Here is an 18,059-nt window from a genome sequence, read left to right as displayed (position 1 = left end):
TCGAACATAAATAAATTCTAAATTCGAGTAAAAGTTCAAAAATTAAGACTATACATAACCCAACCCAACTATAAAGAACTGTAACAGTTAATAGGATATCTAAAAAATATATTAATTAAAGCTGTAAAAGCAAATATAATGGTAAACTTAATTGTATTTCAATTTTTATTGAATTTTGATAAATCATTTCTAGTCTTAATTTTTTTAAATAAATATATTGATGAAAGATAAAATAATAGATTGATTTGGTTTAAGTGAGAGAAGGGAAGATATCCCTGATGATGAAAATAAGATAGATTTACTTCTTGATCTTCTTTACATATCTTCAAATATGATACTAAGATTCAATAATTGGATTAGGGAAATCATTTCTTAAAGATTCAAATAATTATAAGTAAATATTTTATATTAATTATTTCAAACTTAACTATTAACCAAGAAATATTTTTAAATATGAGAGTATCAAATGAGTAAAAAGTGAAAAAGATTTTAAATGGATTATGTATCAAATACAATTTAAAAACTGTCATTTTTCTAAAAAGATATTCAATACTCAATTTTATATATATATATATATATATATATATATATATATATATATATATATATATATATATATATATTAACAACCCTAAGCCCTATATACTATGCATGAATCTGTTATTTTAAAAATTATGAATTTTGTACTTTACTTTATGTATATCATATATTATTGAAGAGTTATATATACACCTTAACATTGAAAATATATTTTGTATGGATTTCAATCTAACTTTTGAATTTAAATTTATTCGCAATTAAAAATTTATTTTTAATAACCTTTTACTGAAACATTTCTACTGTAGACATGTATAACCACGTGTTCTTTCAATTTTTTTAACATTTTCTTATTACTCTTGATATGATTCCATTTGTAAAATAAAAATAATATGTTTTAAGTTGAAAAATTAATTTAGCAAATTTATACGGTAAATAACAATATGAATACATATTTAAAAATAATAACAACGTAAATATATATAAATACAAAATATATATAAAAAAAGTTGGACGACCAAATGGCTAAAAACGAACAAAAAGGTGTAATAAAAATTTAATTATAATATACTCACATAAAATAAAATATTACAATTTACATAAATATAAAATTTAAAAAATAAATATTATTTACATATAATTATCATTGTTTGTCTAATCATATTTTATGCTTGGTAAGAAAAATTTTTTACTCAGTGCTAATGAGGCATGTCACATGGAGCATGATCAGCAAAGTCATCCCATATTAATGAATCACCGAGGGGAGTTGGAAACAGCCACAAACCTTAAATGCATGCCTATAGGCTTCAACCATACACCTTCATTATAATTTATACTACACCCTCTCTTCTCTTTGTACCTCTTATCTCTTGCTTTCTGTTTGTGGTATCACCAAATGTGAAGAAGCTGCTTCTGGTTTTCACTTCCATTAGTGGTTTTCACTTATTTTGCCCAACTTCAGTTACATTTTTGGTGCTATATTATTTCTCACCTAATCTTTGTTTGTTGTGTCCTTTGTCTAAAGATCGGTTTTTGCATATAAAGCAAAATATTTTTTGACTGAAGAAAACAACCCTTTGGTTGGATAAACATAACTGTTATTCCCACAGAAAAAGTTAAGGGTGTTTTTGTATTCTGCTTTGTTTTTTACTGGTTGTGGCTGCGTTCTTAGCTGGGTAGATAAACAACTATAGACGGAGAAAACAAAGTTACATTAGTGTCTGCATTTTATGTTTTTGTTTTTTGCCTCTGGTTTTTAGGCATGTGAGCTGTCTGGAAAGCAAAAAGGAGCACCTTTTAGTGGTTATTGTATGATATATTTCATTCATTCTTCTATTTCAACTAAAGTTTGGGAGTGGAGAATTTCTGTCCGATTTTCAACCAGAAAGATTTGATTTTGCAGTTTAGTTTACATCTTAGTGGTAACACAAATCTCTGATCAAAAAGGGTCAAATTGGGTAGTTGAGTTAGAGGAAAGTGAAGGGCCTAAGATTTAAGGGGGTCATATAGGATTCTGTGATGTGTTTAGTTTATTTATGGGCATAAAACCTGGAACAGAAAGAAGTCACCTTTTGAGAAGTTCATAGAACTTGAAGCAAATAAAGTGTTGAGATTTCAAGGCTTGTGTTTATGCATGGTGGGAAGCATCATGGAAGTAGTTAGTAATGAGTACTCAAATGGCTCTGTTCAGGCCTGCAATGGCTCAGAGGAGAAGCTTGATGATCTTCGCAGCCTTGTTGGGAAGGCTGATGGTGATCCTTTGAGAATTGTGAGTGTTGGTGCTGGTGCTTGGGGCAGTGTTTTTGCTGCTTTGTTGCAAGATTCTTTTGGCCAATTCCGTGATAAGGTGCAAATCAGGATATGGAGAAGGCCAGGAAAAACAGTTGATAGAGCAACAGCAAAACACCTCTTTGAAGTTATCAACTCCAGGGAGGATGTGTTGAGAAGGTTGATCAGGCGTTGTGCTTATCTGAAATATGTTGAGGCCAGGCTTGGTGATAGGACTCTTCTAGCCGATGAGATTCTGAAAGATGGATTTTGTTTGAATATGATCGATACACCACTTTGTCCGTTGAAGGTGGTCACAAACTTGCAAGAAGCTGTTTGGGATGCTGATATTGTGGTTAATGGTTTGCCTTCAACAGAAACAAGGGAGATTTTTGAAGAGATGAGTAAATATTGGAAGGAGAGAATCACAGTGCCTGTGATAATCTCTTTGGCAAAGGGTATAGAGGCTGCATTGGAGCCTGTTCCCCATATTATAACTCCCACAAAAATGATTAACCAAGCAAGTAAGATTTTCTTCTTACTATCATGAGTTACCTTTTCTCCATTCTTGTGGCTTCTTTCTTATAATTGAAGGGCAATCTTTTTCATCAAAATTGCAGGCAAATGCAATTTAAAACCTTGGGTTGCATGAGCTCTCATATAGCTTTAACTTTTTACTTTTATGGTAAAGATATCATTATTTAATTAGTAAATAGATGGGTGGTTTTGTACCTTTTTTTGCTATCAATCTGGTTGGGTGTGGTAGGAGTTAGAAAACATTTGTCTCTCAGAACAAGATGATAACTTTAAATCATTGAAGACACTTTTATGTGTCAAGATTCTGGACTCATTGGTATCTCACTTTGTAGCATTTCTCATATAGTCACATCCACCGACTTTTGGTATATATGGCATACTACTTCTTGAATAACTTTTCATCTTTTGACCAGTACAGCTAGAGAAGAAGTCTAGCCAAAGAAACTTCTGCAACATTCTTGTGAGTTTTATTGGTGGAGACAATGTTGTTTATTTTGAATGAATGTCAAACTCAACCTTCCCCACCCACTCCTAGCAAGTTCAATTCAATTAAAGTTCTCACTCATACTTAGGTATACTACAGATCAAGGATAATAAAGTGAAGCAATAAATCTTGATTCAGAAATTAACAGCATAAAATATGATCAATGCATACAAAATATATTATGAAGTTGTTTACATTTCAAAATTGATAACTCTGCACTTATCCTATAAAGTTTGCAACACACTTTATAGGAGGTAAATCTATATAAAATTTGATAATCCAAAGGCTAGGTACTGCTATTTGTTATCTATAATTTATTTACATTATGCCAACCAATAGAAACTAGTAACTTGGTAGTATATCTTTTTCATCTACCCTCATTCTCAGTTGTTTACAATGAATATATACTTTGACAGCTGGAGTGCCTATGGAGAACATACTCTATCTTGGTGGTCCAAATATTGCCTCAGAAATCTACAACAAGGAGTATGCCAATGCTCGAATATGTGGAGCTGATAAATGGAGGAAACCTCTGGCAAAGTTTCTACGACAACCTCATTTTATTGTCTGGGACAACAGTGACCTTGTCACCCATGAAGTCATGGGTGGCTTGAAGAATGTCTATGCTATTGGTGCAGGTAAGCTTCAAATTAGATAGAGATTGTTTGGAAAAACTTCTCCCTAAACACTTTCAGAAAAGAAAGTAAAATGAAAAAAAGATTAAATAAGCTTTTACAAAAGCTAAAGTTAGTATAGGCATAAGTTAATTTGTAGAAACTGTCATGTAAATTCTCTAAATTCATAATTTTAGCTTGTGCATAAGCTATCTTTATCTTACCTAGAGAAGTTGATTTCATTATTTTCTCTATATTTTTCCTTTTCAGAAGTGATTCTGAAGAAACTTGTCTAAACATGTCTTTAATAACATAGCTTTATGGCTAATGTAAAACTTGTTGTATTCTGTTTGCCATGACTTTTATATGTTACAAATAGTTGCAGCACTTGAAGATAATCCTTTGTGATACTTAATTCTAGTTTTTCAGTTTTCACCCCCAATTTTCGTTCTGACTGCTATTCAAGCATTACAATGTGCTAAAAAGTAATTTTGATTAATGACAATAGGAGAAATGAACAGAAGTAAGAAAACTAGTTGAGAAACATGCCCAATCCAAATAAGGGCTTGAGGGCTTTGTCATTGGTCAATTTGCTTTAATATGATATTACCCTTTTTCTTACTATTGTTTTCTCCTTGGATGTGCAAGTTGTGTAGTTGGCTGTAAGTCAATTTCACTTGTTGATTTGCTTTCTTTTTCTGACATTGTATTCAACTTCGCTTTCTTCACATTCCAAATGTCTGAACTCCATATTTGCTGTTGTTTGGACCAAATCTCATTCATAGCTATTATTGCAAACAATCAAGTAATTTCATAGCTCTGCAACTATACGGTATCTAATGGTTATGAACTTGTTAAGAAGTCATAATAGAAGAGTTACTTTTATTGCAGTTTTTACCAAAATTGAATTTCCATTGCTCCCAAAGTGTGTCTGATTCTCCCAGTGGCAAGTGGTTAGATCAGTACACGAATAACTAACCTTTGTTATTTTTTGGTAATACTAATACACTTTTCGGTAATAACTAACATTGCTTGTTGTCTTCCTTTTGATTATTATTGTTGTAGCAAATGGAAAATGGGATTTTTATTTTTACTGTGATAATAGCACTCCCCTTATTCATTTCCATAGTTTCCATTAACTTTCTGATTGACAATCTTTACTTCATATTGTCCTTATTATTGTCAGGTATGGTAGCAGCCCTTACCAATGAGAGTGCTACAAGCAAATCTGTATACTTTGCACACTGCACATCAGAGATGATATTTATCACTCACTTGTTGGCTGAAGGACCTGAGAAACTTGCAGGGCCATTATTGGCTGACACTTATGTGACTTTGCTAAAAGGTCGTAATGCATGGTATGGCCAGATGCTGGCTAAGGGTGAATTAAGCCCAGACATGGGTGACAGCATCAGTGGCAAAGGAATGATTCAGGTATGTTGTGTAATTTTCCCCTTGTTCTCTAAATTCCTTAACTTTCTAATTGCCGCACCTTGGAATGTACAAATAGTATAATATGCATTAAAAGGTGAACATTATGCACAAATAGTATAATTCCACTTTCAGTAATTTTAGTTGTAGTTTAGTGGAACTTTTGTATGTTATTATGGTTTTAAGCATCATGCAATTTCAATTTTCAATGTAGATTTATTCTTAAATGTTCAGATTTGGCTTTGAATTTCTTCTTATCAACGTTTTTACATTCTAGTTAGATATCTACAATGGGACTTCCCCATGAATTTGATGCTTAAAATCTGTAGTTGGATTTAAGTGATATTAACAAATGGAAAATTTCATCATCTGCTTTGACGTATATGATATTACTATTCTGTGAAATTTGAATCCTACTAAATCTTATAAAATTGATTTAATAAGGTGAAGTGCACTCACTTATATATTATAACATTTCTCATATCAGGATATGATATCTTAGAGCGTGGGATTAAAGAGGACTGATAGTTAGTGACACCATATTAGAATAAGCTCTGAAACCATCTTAAAGTAATGGAATTAAATTTAACATAATCTTATAAAACCAGCTTAGTAAGGTGAAATTTCTTAATTACTGTGGATGGTTGGCTCTCAACTGCTTTTGTTACATAAGTTGTGGTTTTTCTTAGTTTGTGCACTGCATTTCATTCTCATTGAAAATTTTCTGATTCAAAAAATATGATTGCTGTTTATATTTGTAGGGTGTTTCGGCAGTGGAGGCCTTTTTTGAACTTTTGAGCCATTCAAGCCTGAATGTGTTGCACCCAGAAGAAAAAAAACCGGTTGCTCCTGTTGAACTTTGCCCCATTCTGAAGACACTCTATAAAATATTGATATCCAGGTAATTCATTTCTTCCGACCATTGCATGTCTCTTCACACCACCCTTCTAGCTAATGATATTCAAAACTGATTAATTTTATCCAGAAATAGACACATAAAAGTAGAGGATAAAATTCTACTTCATAGAGCTATAAAAGTAGAGGTTAATTATAACTTAATTACTTGGTTAATCATGTACATGTTTTCCACTAAATAACCTTTAACTGGTTAATTATGTAAATATTTTCTACTTATTAGAGAAATTACTCAATTGCTTGCATATATTAGACAAAGTAAAGAAATGAAAATTGTACATAAACTAAAGTATATAAGGGCTGAATGCACCATAGTTATGCCACAAGTTTCTTTACCTTGCTACTGATGCAATTTGCATTTCTCAGGGAACACTCTTCATCAGAAGCTATTCTCCAAGCTCTCAGAGATGAAAATCAGAATGATCCCCGTGAACGCATTGAGATTGCTCAAAGCCATGCTTTCTACATGCCTTCACTTCTTGGACAACCATGATTATTTTTTTACCTTGCCAAAATTATCCATTTGTGTGGGGCATCTCTCAATGTTTTACTTCTATGCATACCATTTCACGAATTCTTGTTTATGGCTTAGAATGCAGCACTTTATGACGGATTTTGCAATTCATACAAGTATAGTGAATTTTAATCTATTATGGATCTTATTGTCTCCTAATTGGCTAATTGGGTTTCCATGTATTGAGCTCATCACTTTTTTCTTTTGTTGATAGTCTGACATGCTCATCTAAATATAACTAAATAAGATATATGTAATATAATATCACTAGTGGTATGCCGGTTTTGAAACCAACATAGTTACGTAAGTCTTAATAAGTTTTCATTTTTTATGTCGGTTCTCACTTTTTATGTCAGTTCTGGAACAAACAACTTATAAACTTTTCCAAATTTTTCATAAAACCTTAATTCCATCATTGTTGGTTACCTTCAAACCCTCAACAATGGTGCAAGATCTCAAACTTCCCTCATAGATGACATACTTTATTCTAGCTTCATGCTCATTGCCATTATCATTCACTTCCTACTTCGCTTCCCCAACCTCTTTGTTCACATTTGTGAGGTCTGCTTTCTCCTTGTCCCTTTCTTCGCCTTCAATACCCCTCTCATTGCATATTTCTTTGCCAAGGAGGTCTAGGACTCTGGTACTGACATAGCAAACACATTACTACACATGCATTGATCTCAATAGGAATGAAGGAAATCCCAAATGAGAGAAAACATCCACTTACCAAATGAAAGAGTTATGAGTGCGAGAGCAGGAGCACCACGGGAGAGCGACAACCACCAAACTAAGGAGGAGGCGACAACCACTATAACGAGGAAAGGAATAGCGATGGTGCAATGGTGTAGAGAGGAGGAAAGTGTGAGTGTAGCAGAAGAATGTTAGGGAAAAAAGGAAATTAAACATATTATGCCTAATATAGTGAAAAATCGACATAGTATCTTTCCTTTAAATTTAAAATAATATAATATCTCACTTTCTATGCTGGTTATAAGCAAAACTGACATAGACATTGTAGTTTATTACAAATATGTCATCATTCTCACTTTCTATGCTGGTTCTAGATATAATCGGTATAGAAAGCCATGTACTTTATTACAAAGTGTCATTGTTTCTACCTTTATGCTGGTTCTATGTACAACAGACATAAATAATCTCATCATATTTACAATTTTGCTACTGTTTCACTTATTATGGTGGGTGGATTACAACTGCCATAATAAATCATCATAAAATCCAACTTTTACATTAGTGTATGTAAACTCTCTATAACTTTGGTCTTGGAGGCAATCGTGAGGTTGGTTTAATACATGCTCACAAAGTTGTCTAGAACAATCCACAATAAAACATAGAAATCACAAGGGAGAGTGAGACAAAAAGGAGGCACACAGCCTCGACGGCCATCACCTCTACACGAGAGAGAGCAGACCAAGAGAGGAGGCGCAAAACAACAACAGTGACCACCACCTAAACGTGAGGGACAACTAGATCAAAAGAGGGCGGACAACGACCACCACCACCTCGACGCGAGGGAGAGTGAGATTGAGAGAGGAGGCTTATAACGACAACGATTCCCACGTTTTACATTGATTTTGCCCAAATTTTGTTTTGTTTGATTTGGGTTGTACTGATCTTGGTGTTTCTCCATTTTGCTAATTTGGGTTCCATTTTGTTTCATTATCTTCCTATATGCAAATTTTCTGTCTTCTATAATCTATGTGCATAAAAAAAAAATCAAAACTGGCAAGCTAACTTGTTAGGTCAGTCTGTTGTGGGATGGGTTACACAATTTAACCAGACCCATTTTTAGGTCGTAAGCTAATTCGACCCGGTCCATTTTTGTTGGGCCAACAATCAATCGGGTCAGTCCATTTTGCCACCCATACCTTCTTGAGACATATTATCTCATAAATAATTTTTTTCCTAAATGTAACAATATTATTCTTCAACCTTAATTAAAAAATAATTATATTTTACTTCTATTTAATATTTCTATTTTCATTTAATTAGTTAAAAAAATTAATTAAATAATTAGAAAAATATTTATTTTCTATTCAATTAAATTGAATTTGAAAAAAAAGCAATTAAATTCCTACAACACAACAATCATGCCATACCTAAACAATTATGGTTAACTTGTACCATCTAATCAGGAGTAAAAAAACACCTGATTAAAACTAAAGTTTTGTCATTACAAGAAAAATATCAAGGAGTGGCAAATTTTATGATAAAAAAAAATGTTTAAAAACCAATTTCGTAATTAAAGATTAATTGAGAAATCAATTCTTTATTGACAACCCAAACATAAATAGATAATATTAATGATCAATTTAGAGATTAATTCATAATAGAAATTATTTTTAATTATCAATTTAAATATTAATTATAATTTTTTGAAACTATTTTAGTTACTGATAACTATTAATTTATAAATTTGTATCTAAATTAGTAATTATAGTGACTAATTATTATTTTTACTAGATTATTAATGAAAGATTTTTTTATGGTATGTCAACTTCACACGATTTTAATACATACCCATTAGTACATAAGCCACTCCAAACTAAAACTACTTCCGTTCTACGCTGAAGTCATATCAACATCACATGACTTCTTAAAAAACAATAAACAACCAAAGTCGTATCATTTCAATACAACTTACTCCTAATGTAAAAATTATTATATTAATCAAAGTCATATCACATTATACCAACTTTCTCCCCCCACACCAAAGTTATGTCATATACAAAGGACTTTAATTCAACTCAAGTAAAATCACATATAATCAAACCACTTCCTCTTAATAAAGTCATGTTAACATTTACACTATTTTTATAATTTTAATGTTAAATTGAATCAATTTACATTAAAAAAAGAAACTTTTGTTTTTCAAGAAAAAGAGGAATGTGAAAAGCATGTGGTGATAATAGTTGAGATAAGAAAAGAAAGGCAATGTGAGAAAATATTTAATAAATAGATGCTACAAAGATGATCCCAAAAAATAATATTTGATAGAAAATGTGAGGTACACAGAACACAAACTAAAATTAGGATTGCCTCCACTATTTGATAGAAAGTATATAGGTGTAGACTAAAAGTAACTCGTGTGAGTGTGAAAGTTTAAGGTGTCCTTATAAAGTTAAAATTTATATGCAGTAATGTTTTTCAGATATATACCAGACATATTTATATTTATGTAATGTAAAAAAATTTATTACTGAAAATACACTGATCATATCTCTTAAAGCGTAATTTTATTTACATGTTTTTATTTGCATATTTTATTTAAACGGTTTTAATGGTTGAAACATGACGATAAAATTGGTTGAAAATACGCCAATATTATTTATTATTTGGCTTTATTTGAAGGAAAATATATGAAAATTTTGAAAATCTCACTCAAGAACTAGTTTCACCTATATTATTTAATTATTTGGCTTTATTTGAAGGAAAATATATGAAAATTTCTCACTCAAGAACTAGTTTCACGAGATAAGAGTATTAGCAGTAGCAGTAAGATTTTTCTTTTAATTAAAAAAAAAGGAAGGGGAAAGGATTACGAAATGATTTATATTATCATGTATTACCGAAAATAGTTCATATTATAATATGACTTATTAAAAAAAATTATTTCCAAAAGAAATATGATATTATAAATAGTTTCCACAAATATCGTATAAAGTTTCCTATCTAAAAACTCCGCAGAAAAATCAGCATGTTAAACGTTTGATCACGTATTCATATATTTAATGTATTTAAATAACGTGATATTAATTTTTATTTTGATGCCTTTCCTAGTTAATTAGAAATGTAAAGGATTTTATTAAAAGACTGAGAAATATGGTATCTAATATAAAGGATATTAAAAAGTAAATAGAGAAAATTGATAGTTATAGTAATATGCTAAGGGTTAGTACAGCCATAGTTTTAAAGTAGGTAGAATGATATGGGAAATTCCTATATGCTTAAAATATCACTTATTTATATCCGTTTCCTTGGAGAGAGCTTCTGAAACATACCATTTATTTCTTCATATCTGCAACAGCCTTGGACATACCAAACATCTGAAATCAAACACAATGTAGGTTAAGAAAGAGCTTCATACAATTCCCCATATAACAAAGCTTACAATTTCAACACAACACAACACAAAAACCTTCTCAAGTTTTTCCTTGAAGCAAGTTTTATGCTCATCCATAGAAGCATGAATAAATTCGTCAATATGATCTTTCACGTTCTCAAAAAAAGTATATTATCTTTCACGTTCTCAAAAAAATAGCTTCTTCGTTCTTCTTCTTTCGACATGAAGTAACACTTGCAGCTAATGAACGTTTCCCGATATCTCCTTTTGTGGAATCCATAGGATATGTTCGACAACTGTAAAATTGAAATTATTCCAAAAATCAAATACTGGAATTCTTCACATAAATTTATAGAAAAATACTTTTAAGATAATTGATTTCATCTGAATGTAAGAAAATCAATTTTTACACAAGAAAAGTGGAGTGAACAAAGCTTAGATTTAAGAAATTGACTTATTTTTCAAATTTTGTTCGATACAGAATTAAACCATTATTCTTGACACAGTTGATTTTAAAAATAATTTCATTCAAACATATTTCAAGACTGAAATTATTCCAAGCAAAAGTCAGTCAGCATTATTAAAGGCAGTAAACTAATACGAACTTAGATCCCAAAACACTGTGCTACAACACAATACAATGGTTAACCTAATTCTTTATAGGCATAGGTTTCAAGTAATCTTTTTCAATACAAAGACAGGGGAAATTACATTGATTATACTGTAAGACCTTAGCAACGCAATACAGTCTTCAATAGTTCTAAAAATAAAAATTGAACAAAAAAAAAAGAGAGCGAATGAATGAAAACGATGAGAAGTAGTAATGGTGAGGGAGAGAACCTTGTTGGCAGAGAGAGAGAGAGAGAGAGAGTGTTGGTGTTGTTAGTTGCAGAGAAAGAAGGAAAGACGATAACTTATAAGAGACTGAGGCTCTGTTCACTTTAGAAGATGAATTTGGGGGAGAGTGTGAGGATTGATTTATATAGATTTGAGTGGATGAATATGTGTGTTTTTTTAAGAGGATTTAGAAAGTAAAGTGAGTGAATTTAGAGATGAATTTTATGAAAGTTAGTGAATAATTTGATTGATGTGATAGATTAAAAAAATTATAATAGATAAAAAATTTAAAATTTACCAAAGTACCCTCAAAATAAAAATTTAATAAAATTATGATTAAATAAATTAAAAATATATTAATTATTATATATATATATATATATATATTATTAATAATAATTAAATATATTATTACTTATTATATATAGTTATAATTATACATATTATAATTATTAATAATTATTATATATATTATTAAAAATAAGTATTAAATTTATATTATTATATTATTTATTATTATAAACTATTATATATATATATATAATAAACTATAAAAACAAATAATATATATTTAATAATTAATATAATAATTATTATAAAATTATTTATAATGTATAACAGAATTTTAAAGCGTGAGGAGAAAAATGTCAAAAATAATATATCCGCACAAATCTTTGCTGGTATGGTGAGATGAAATTGTGATAACTTTTTCTAAATCAATCTGCACAGATCTTTGCATATCTTTTAAAGCGAACAGAATTTCAATTCTAAATCCGTTCTTCCAAATCTACTCCTACAGTACTATTTGTTTAAACGAACACAGGCTGAGAGAGATGAAATAGGAGAAAACGGGGATCTAGAATCATCTAACTTGTAAGCTAAGACACAACCTTCTTTTTACGCTTAAATTAAAATGTAATTTTGCATTTCAATTTTCTTTCTAAATACATTTTGATATGCATATTTACTTTTTATTTTTACCATTTAAATAATTATTTCCTTAAATTAAAATAATTAATTTGTCAATCTTATATTTTAAGTGATTGTTTTCAAAAATTGATTTTTTTATTTGAGATTTAACTATTTTCTTAAAACTAAATTTTTTATAATAAAATTATGAAAATTATTCATACTTATTTTAATAATTATAAGAATAGTAACTTTTACCTTAACAACTTTGTCTCGTTAACATTTTATTTGTATTTTCTAAATTATAATGACATATTTTTTTGTATATCTTTATAAAGATTATATTATAATATACTCTCTAACAAAATAATAAAAAATATTAAATTAATAATAATTTAAATTTAGACATATATTTTTCATAATATAAATGTCAATCAAAATGATATTAAAACATTATATTATAGTAAATAAAATATTTTTATATAATTATGGTAATAAAATTAAATTATGATAAATTAGAAAATATAAATAATTATGTATAAAATCATTTAAACAATATTTTGTATAATAAAAATAACAAATGACAATATTTAAAAGAAGTAAGAATGATTAAATGTGTGTCCTAAGATTTTATACACCATCCAACAAAATTGTACAAAGAAAAAAATATTTATAATTAAAAATATAATAAAATAAAAATACCTTAAAGACAAAAAATTTCATATATTAAAGTAGTTGATGAGTTAAGAAATAATTAAAATTATATGAACGAAACAAAAAACTATACAAACAAACAAAAATTATAAAGATAGTAATAGTAACTTTTACCTTTAACAACTTTGTCTCATTAACATTTTATTTGTATTCTTTAAATTATAATGACATATCTTTTTTTATGCCTTTATAAAAATTATAATATATTACTCTAACGAAATCGAAAATAAAAATAAAACTAATAATAATTTAAATTTAGACATCCATCTTTCATCATTTAAATCTCATGACAATGTTAATCAAATATTATATTATAACAAATAAAATATATTTACATAATTATGATAATAAAATTACAAAAAAAAAATCATATTTATGTAAAAAATCATTTAAACAATGTTTTGCATGATAAAAACAATAAATAAATAAAAATTAAAAGATAGTAAGAATGATCGAACTCTAAAAATGATTTAATACATTATCCAACAAAATTGTAAAAAAAATTATCTATAGTTAAGATATGATAACAGTTCTTGTAGAGATTTTCAAATAAAAACCGACTATACTTTTATCACTTAAAATTAGAGAAGTTGGAATAACAGTTCTTGTAGAGATTTTCAAAATATTCATATATTTAAATCCAAATAAACTCAAATAATTAAATAATATATTCGTATGTGAGGGTTTCACGTTTCAAGCAATAACAAGGTCTAAATAAAATTAGGCTTAAGAGATAAAACATAGAACTTCTTTCTGCAATAAAAGAATATTACAGACCTAAATACATGAGAAATGTTTATAAGAATGAAAGAGATTATTGTACACGAATGTTAACCCATACTAATTAAAGGATAACTTGAATTTTTACTCTCTCAAAACTTAAGCAAAAACTGTTCATAATAAGAACATCAAATTCATACAAGAAACATATGAAACAAAAGTTGGAGAATAAGATCCTTGCAGTTTTGATCTGATGAACTATAGAGAATACGAGGATCCTTGGTGAGTGCATGGCATGAGATCTTGAATTTTGTAAACTCTCTGCAACTTTGGTCTTAGAGGTTTTATCAGAAGAGTTATTTGTCCTGTTAGCATTGGGGGACAGTTATCAACCTCCTATATTGTTTCTATCAAATGTTGAATTTCTGGGTCCATCTCTGCATATTCCCACGCTGCTTTTTCTTTTCTTCTTTGAACCATTCTCATCACTTTTTCTATCAACCCTAACTGCATCCTCTTTTCTTCTTCTTTCACATTTCATCCCTTCTTCACTCTTTCAACCATTACCATTCATCTTCTCCACTTTCTTTTCTCAACAACTCGATCCTTTCTTTTTTACACTTGTTTCTCTACCGTTTTTACAATTCTCTACCCATTTATATATCACAAATGTTTTCGCTCTTCAATATCTTCTTTCTTGATTTTCTTGTTTATTTATTAGAATAATCATATCTTCGTATATCAGTTTATCGGCTTTTTTTGTAAATTTGGGTCATTTTGACCAATAATTTGTAAATATTAACCAATAATTTGTAAATATGGGTCTTTTGTAAATTTGGCTTATGTCGTCCTCCCAAAGGCCGGTTTCCTTTTTTTTTTAATCGAAGTCGTTAGGCAGGATACCAGAGTTGTCAGGCAGAAGACCAGTTTCAGTTTTTTTTTTTTTTTAACGTTGCACTTTTATTTTATTTTTTAAAAATTTTCAGTTTTCTTTATTTTTAACCTCAATTTATTTTACACAATTTTCTTAAAAGTAGTTATTACATTTAATTTATTGGGAATTAATTTTGTTATTGGTAAAATAAATAAATTTTAAAAAATACAGAAATAACATAATTTAAATGTGCAACCTAAATGATACGTAATAAAAATAACAGAATAAAAGTTACATAATAAACATAACATAATAAAAATTACATAATAAAATTATTGACGATAGGGACAGTTACCCCTATGATATCCTTCATTTCTATAATATGAACATTTGCTTCGTCTATTTGGATTTGGTTCATCCATCTCATTATGGATTCTATTAGTTGGTGGTCTTCCCCTTACCCTACGACACATGTTTGGGTCTGGAATGAAATTTGATCCGGTGTATGGTGACCAATATTCTTTATTCCTAACCGGATGAAATTGTATTTCATATGCTTTATTGATGTTGTAGAGGCTATAAACTGGATGGATGTATGAGGTTAGTTCTATATGCGAGAAAGAGCAAACACCTATTACGTGATGACAAGGCAGTCAAAGAGCTTGAAAATGACCACAATCACACCACCAATCATTTAATCTAACTGTAAAAGACATTGGTAGGCGGTGATCATGTGGAGAAAACGAACTTGACACATTTTCGCTTGTTGTTGATTTTTTCTAATGATAGCATTAATTTCCTTTGTATATTCGTGGCCTGCTCGTAACATGAAATCTGCCTTAACCCCTCTCTCAACAAACCATGTTGCGGTCCTTTCAAATGTTGCCTTAATTAGAGCACAAATTGCTAATGAACGAGCTCTTTTTAAAACAGAATTCATACATTCTGCCAGGTTTGTTGTCATGTGCCTGAATCTACTACCTCCATCGTAGGCCTGAGTCCATTTTTGTAGTGGTATCCTGTCAATCCAAGATGCCACTTCTGGTGAATAGGATCTCAAAGCTGCCAATTTAGCATCCAATATGGGTTGTTTCACCTCGTAAGCTATAAAAATACAATTATATTAGTTAGTTTAATTATTGAATGTGGTGAATGAAAGAAAAAAATTATTACCCATATTCTTTAACCAGTTCTTCAATTCGTGATTCTTGAATTTTTTGTTGAAATTTGAAGCAATATGATATATGCAGTATACTGATTGCAGTCCATCTGCTTCCCATTGTACTTCTTCAGATTGTAGGGCTGCCAATATGCCTTTCCCCCTGTCTGTTATCAAGCAGAGGTTAGATTGTGGTGTAACATGCTCCCTTAAGAGTTGAAAAAACCATATTAAGGCCTCCTTTGTTTCTCCTTCCATTATTGCGAAGGCCAAAGGGAATATGTTACGTGACCCATCTTGAGCTAGTGTTGTTAGCAATGTCCCTTGATATCTTCCTGTCAGAAATGTGCCATCTACTTGGACAACTGGCTTGAAATAGTTAAACCCTTGGATGCATGGTCCAAAAGACCAAAATACACATTCCATAATATAGCAAGAAGGGTCAGGTTGGCCACTTACTTGTATAGGAGATCCAGTGCATTGAATTATTGTGTCGGGATTGCTTTCTTGTACAGCTTGATACCACCTGGGAAGTTCATTGTAAGACTCTTCCCAATCTCCGAACTCCTTAGCAAGCGCTTTTTGCTTACCATTCCAGGCTTTGTCATATGAAACTGAATATCCGAAACGATTTTTAATTTCAGCTACCAAACTTTTGATAGGTATGGAAGGATTTTCCTTTACAGAGTTCATCACAATAGAACCAATTTGATTGGAATCAAGGTTGACATGATCTGCAGGTTGCATGGTTGACAAACACGTGTGTGATCCGTCAATCTTTCTAATTTCCCAATTCAAACTTCGCTTGCTATAAGCAGCCCGTAAACGCCACGGGCAGTCTTTTTTGTAGTCGACACATCGACATATAAATTTTTCAGATTTGCTCTCAACAACAGCAAATCTATAACCATTGTCAATATGGTATTGCTTGATACATGACACTGTGGACTCTTTTGTGTCAAAAGACATGCCAACACATAGTGAATTTTCAGTCACTGGATTTGAAGCTTCAAGTGAGGTGTGACTTGATGACCCACTATGATACGTTGTATGGATTGTATATTGGTTGGTAACCAAATCATCTTCACTAAAATCAGACAAAATATCTAGATATTGATTCAATTGATCTGTCATTTGTGTATAAATTTGATGAAGGTACGAACAAAACAAAATGAATGAGTCTCTACTAAAATGTTACTGAAATGAGTATAAATATGAACTTTAAGAGACCCTGCTTCCTGCCCACGAGCACATTTAGTATGGCTGAAGCCGCTTTTAATTACAACGTCTTTCTCTTAAAAGTAAGCGACTTCATTAATTAAACCACCCACTTCATTAAACACATGTCAGGACGGACGACCCACTTCATTAAACACAAACCGGTGCATGTCAGGACGGAGTTGGTGGCCATTAAAGAGAAATCGTTAGGCCACCTAACGATTTCAATTGATTGTTGTCCGCGTGGATGACGACTTTAATTGGGTTGTCGTCCGCGTCATTGACGACTTTGCCTTCACTCGACCTGACACCATCACGCGCGCGCAATTATTTTGCTTGATTGTGCTGTTGACTGTGCGCTACACCACCACCATGGAATCAGTGTAATTAATGGAGTGGCAGAGATTCCTCCTACTCCCTATGCCATGCACAGATAAAAATTTGCATGCATTCGTCCAAAATGGTGGCAGCCTTTAAACCTTTAAACCTTTAATTGAATGCTCTCACAACCACAAGCCACGAACAACTTTTAAAATTTGATAGACAGTGCATTGTGGAAAATCACGTCAAGAAATTTCGAGCATTGGTTCAAATACTCTCAAGTTGCACATATTCATCACTTTGTGCATTCAGCTTGGATTAGCAGTTTGAGGTTGCGCGCATTGGGAGAGTTTTCAACACTTCACCACACATTTCATTGCTTCTACTTTCAAGGTTCAACTATCTTTTAATATTTTGTTGTCAA

At 30.6% G+C, this 18,059-nt stretch overlaps 2 protein-coding genes and 2 long non-coding RNA genes across 4 annotated transcripts; 1 reads left to right on the top strand and 3 right to left on the bottom strand.

Moving 5' to 3' along the window:
• Positions 1 to 1,354: 1,354 nt before the first annotated feature.
• Positions 1,355 to 6,958, top strand: LOC114190043 (putative glycerol-3-phosphate dehydrogenase [NAD(+)] 1, cytosolic). The gene is made up of 5 exons (XM_028078797.2): positions 1,355 to 2,828; positions 3,742 to 3,963; positions 5,126 to 5,373; positions 6,132 to 6,271; positions 6,652 to 6,958. The coding sequence occupies exons 1-5, from the start codon at positions 2,171 to 2,173 to the stop codon at positions 6,776 to 6,778; spliced, it is 1,395 nt and encodes a 464-aa protein (XP_027934598.1). The 5' UTR covers positions 1,355 to 2,170; the 3' UTR covers positions 6,779 to 6,958.
• A 124-nt stretch (positions 6,959 to 7,082) lies between these two features.
• LOC146884534 (uncharacterized) lies at positions 7,083 to 8,728 on the bottom strand. The gene is made up of 3 exons (XR_014983881.1): positions 8,210 to 8,728; positions 7,530 to 7,610; positions 7,083 to 7,445 (listed from the first exon to the last, which is right to left on the bottom strand). It is a non-coding gene; the product is annotated as an uncharacterized LOC146884534 (long non-coding RNA).
• A 1,988-nt stretch (positions 8,729 to 10,716) lies between these two features.
• On the bottom strand, positions 10,717 to 11,823 carry LOC146884533 (uncharacterized). The gene is made up of 3 exons (XR_014983882.1): positions 11,724 to 11,823; positions 10,959 to 11,179; positions 10,717 to 10,866 (listed from the first exon to the last, which is right to left on the bottom strand). It is a non-coding gene; the product is annotated as an uncharacterized LOC146884533 (long non-coding RNA).
• Positions 11,824 to 15,631: 3,808 nt separating this feature from the next.
• On the bottom strand, positions 15,632 to 16,789 carry LOC114190134 (uncharacterized). Its single transcript, XM_028078916.2, has 2 exons — positions 16,111 to 16,789; positions 15,632 to 16,041 (listed from the first exon to the last, which is right to left on the bottom strand). The coding sequence occupies exons 1-2, from the start codon at positions 16,787 to 16,789 to the stop codon at positions 15,632 to 15,634; spliced, it is 1,089 nt and encodes a 362-aa protein (XP_027934717.2).
• Positions 16,790 to 18,059: the final 1,270 nt, after the last annotated feature.

This window comes from Vigna unguiculata, chromosome 7 (genome assembly GCF_037176805.1).
Source record: "Vigna unguiculata cultivar grain cowpea cultivar isolate G323 ecotype 2 chromosome 7, ASM3717680v1, whole genome shotgun sequence".
In the NCBI taxonomy this organism is placed as follows: Eukaryota; Viridiplantae; Streptophyta; class Magnoliopsida; order Fabales; family Fabaceae; genus Vigna; species Vigna unguiculata.
Note: the sequence above shows the minus strand (reverse complement) of the source record. Positions and strands in the feature narration are given on the sequence as shown.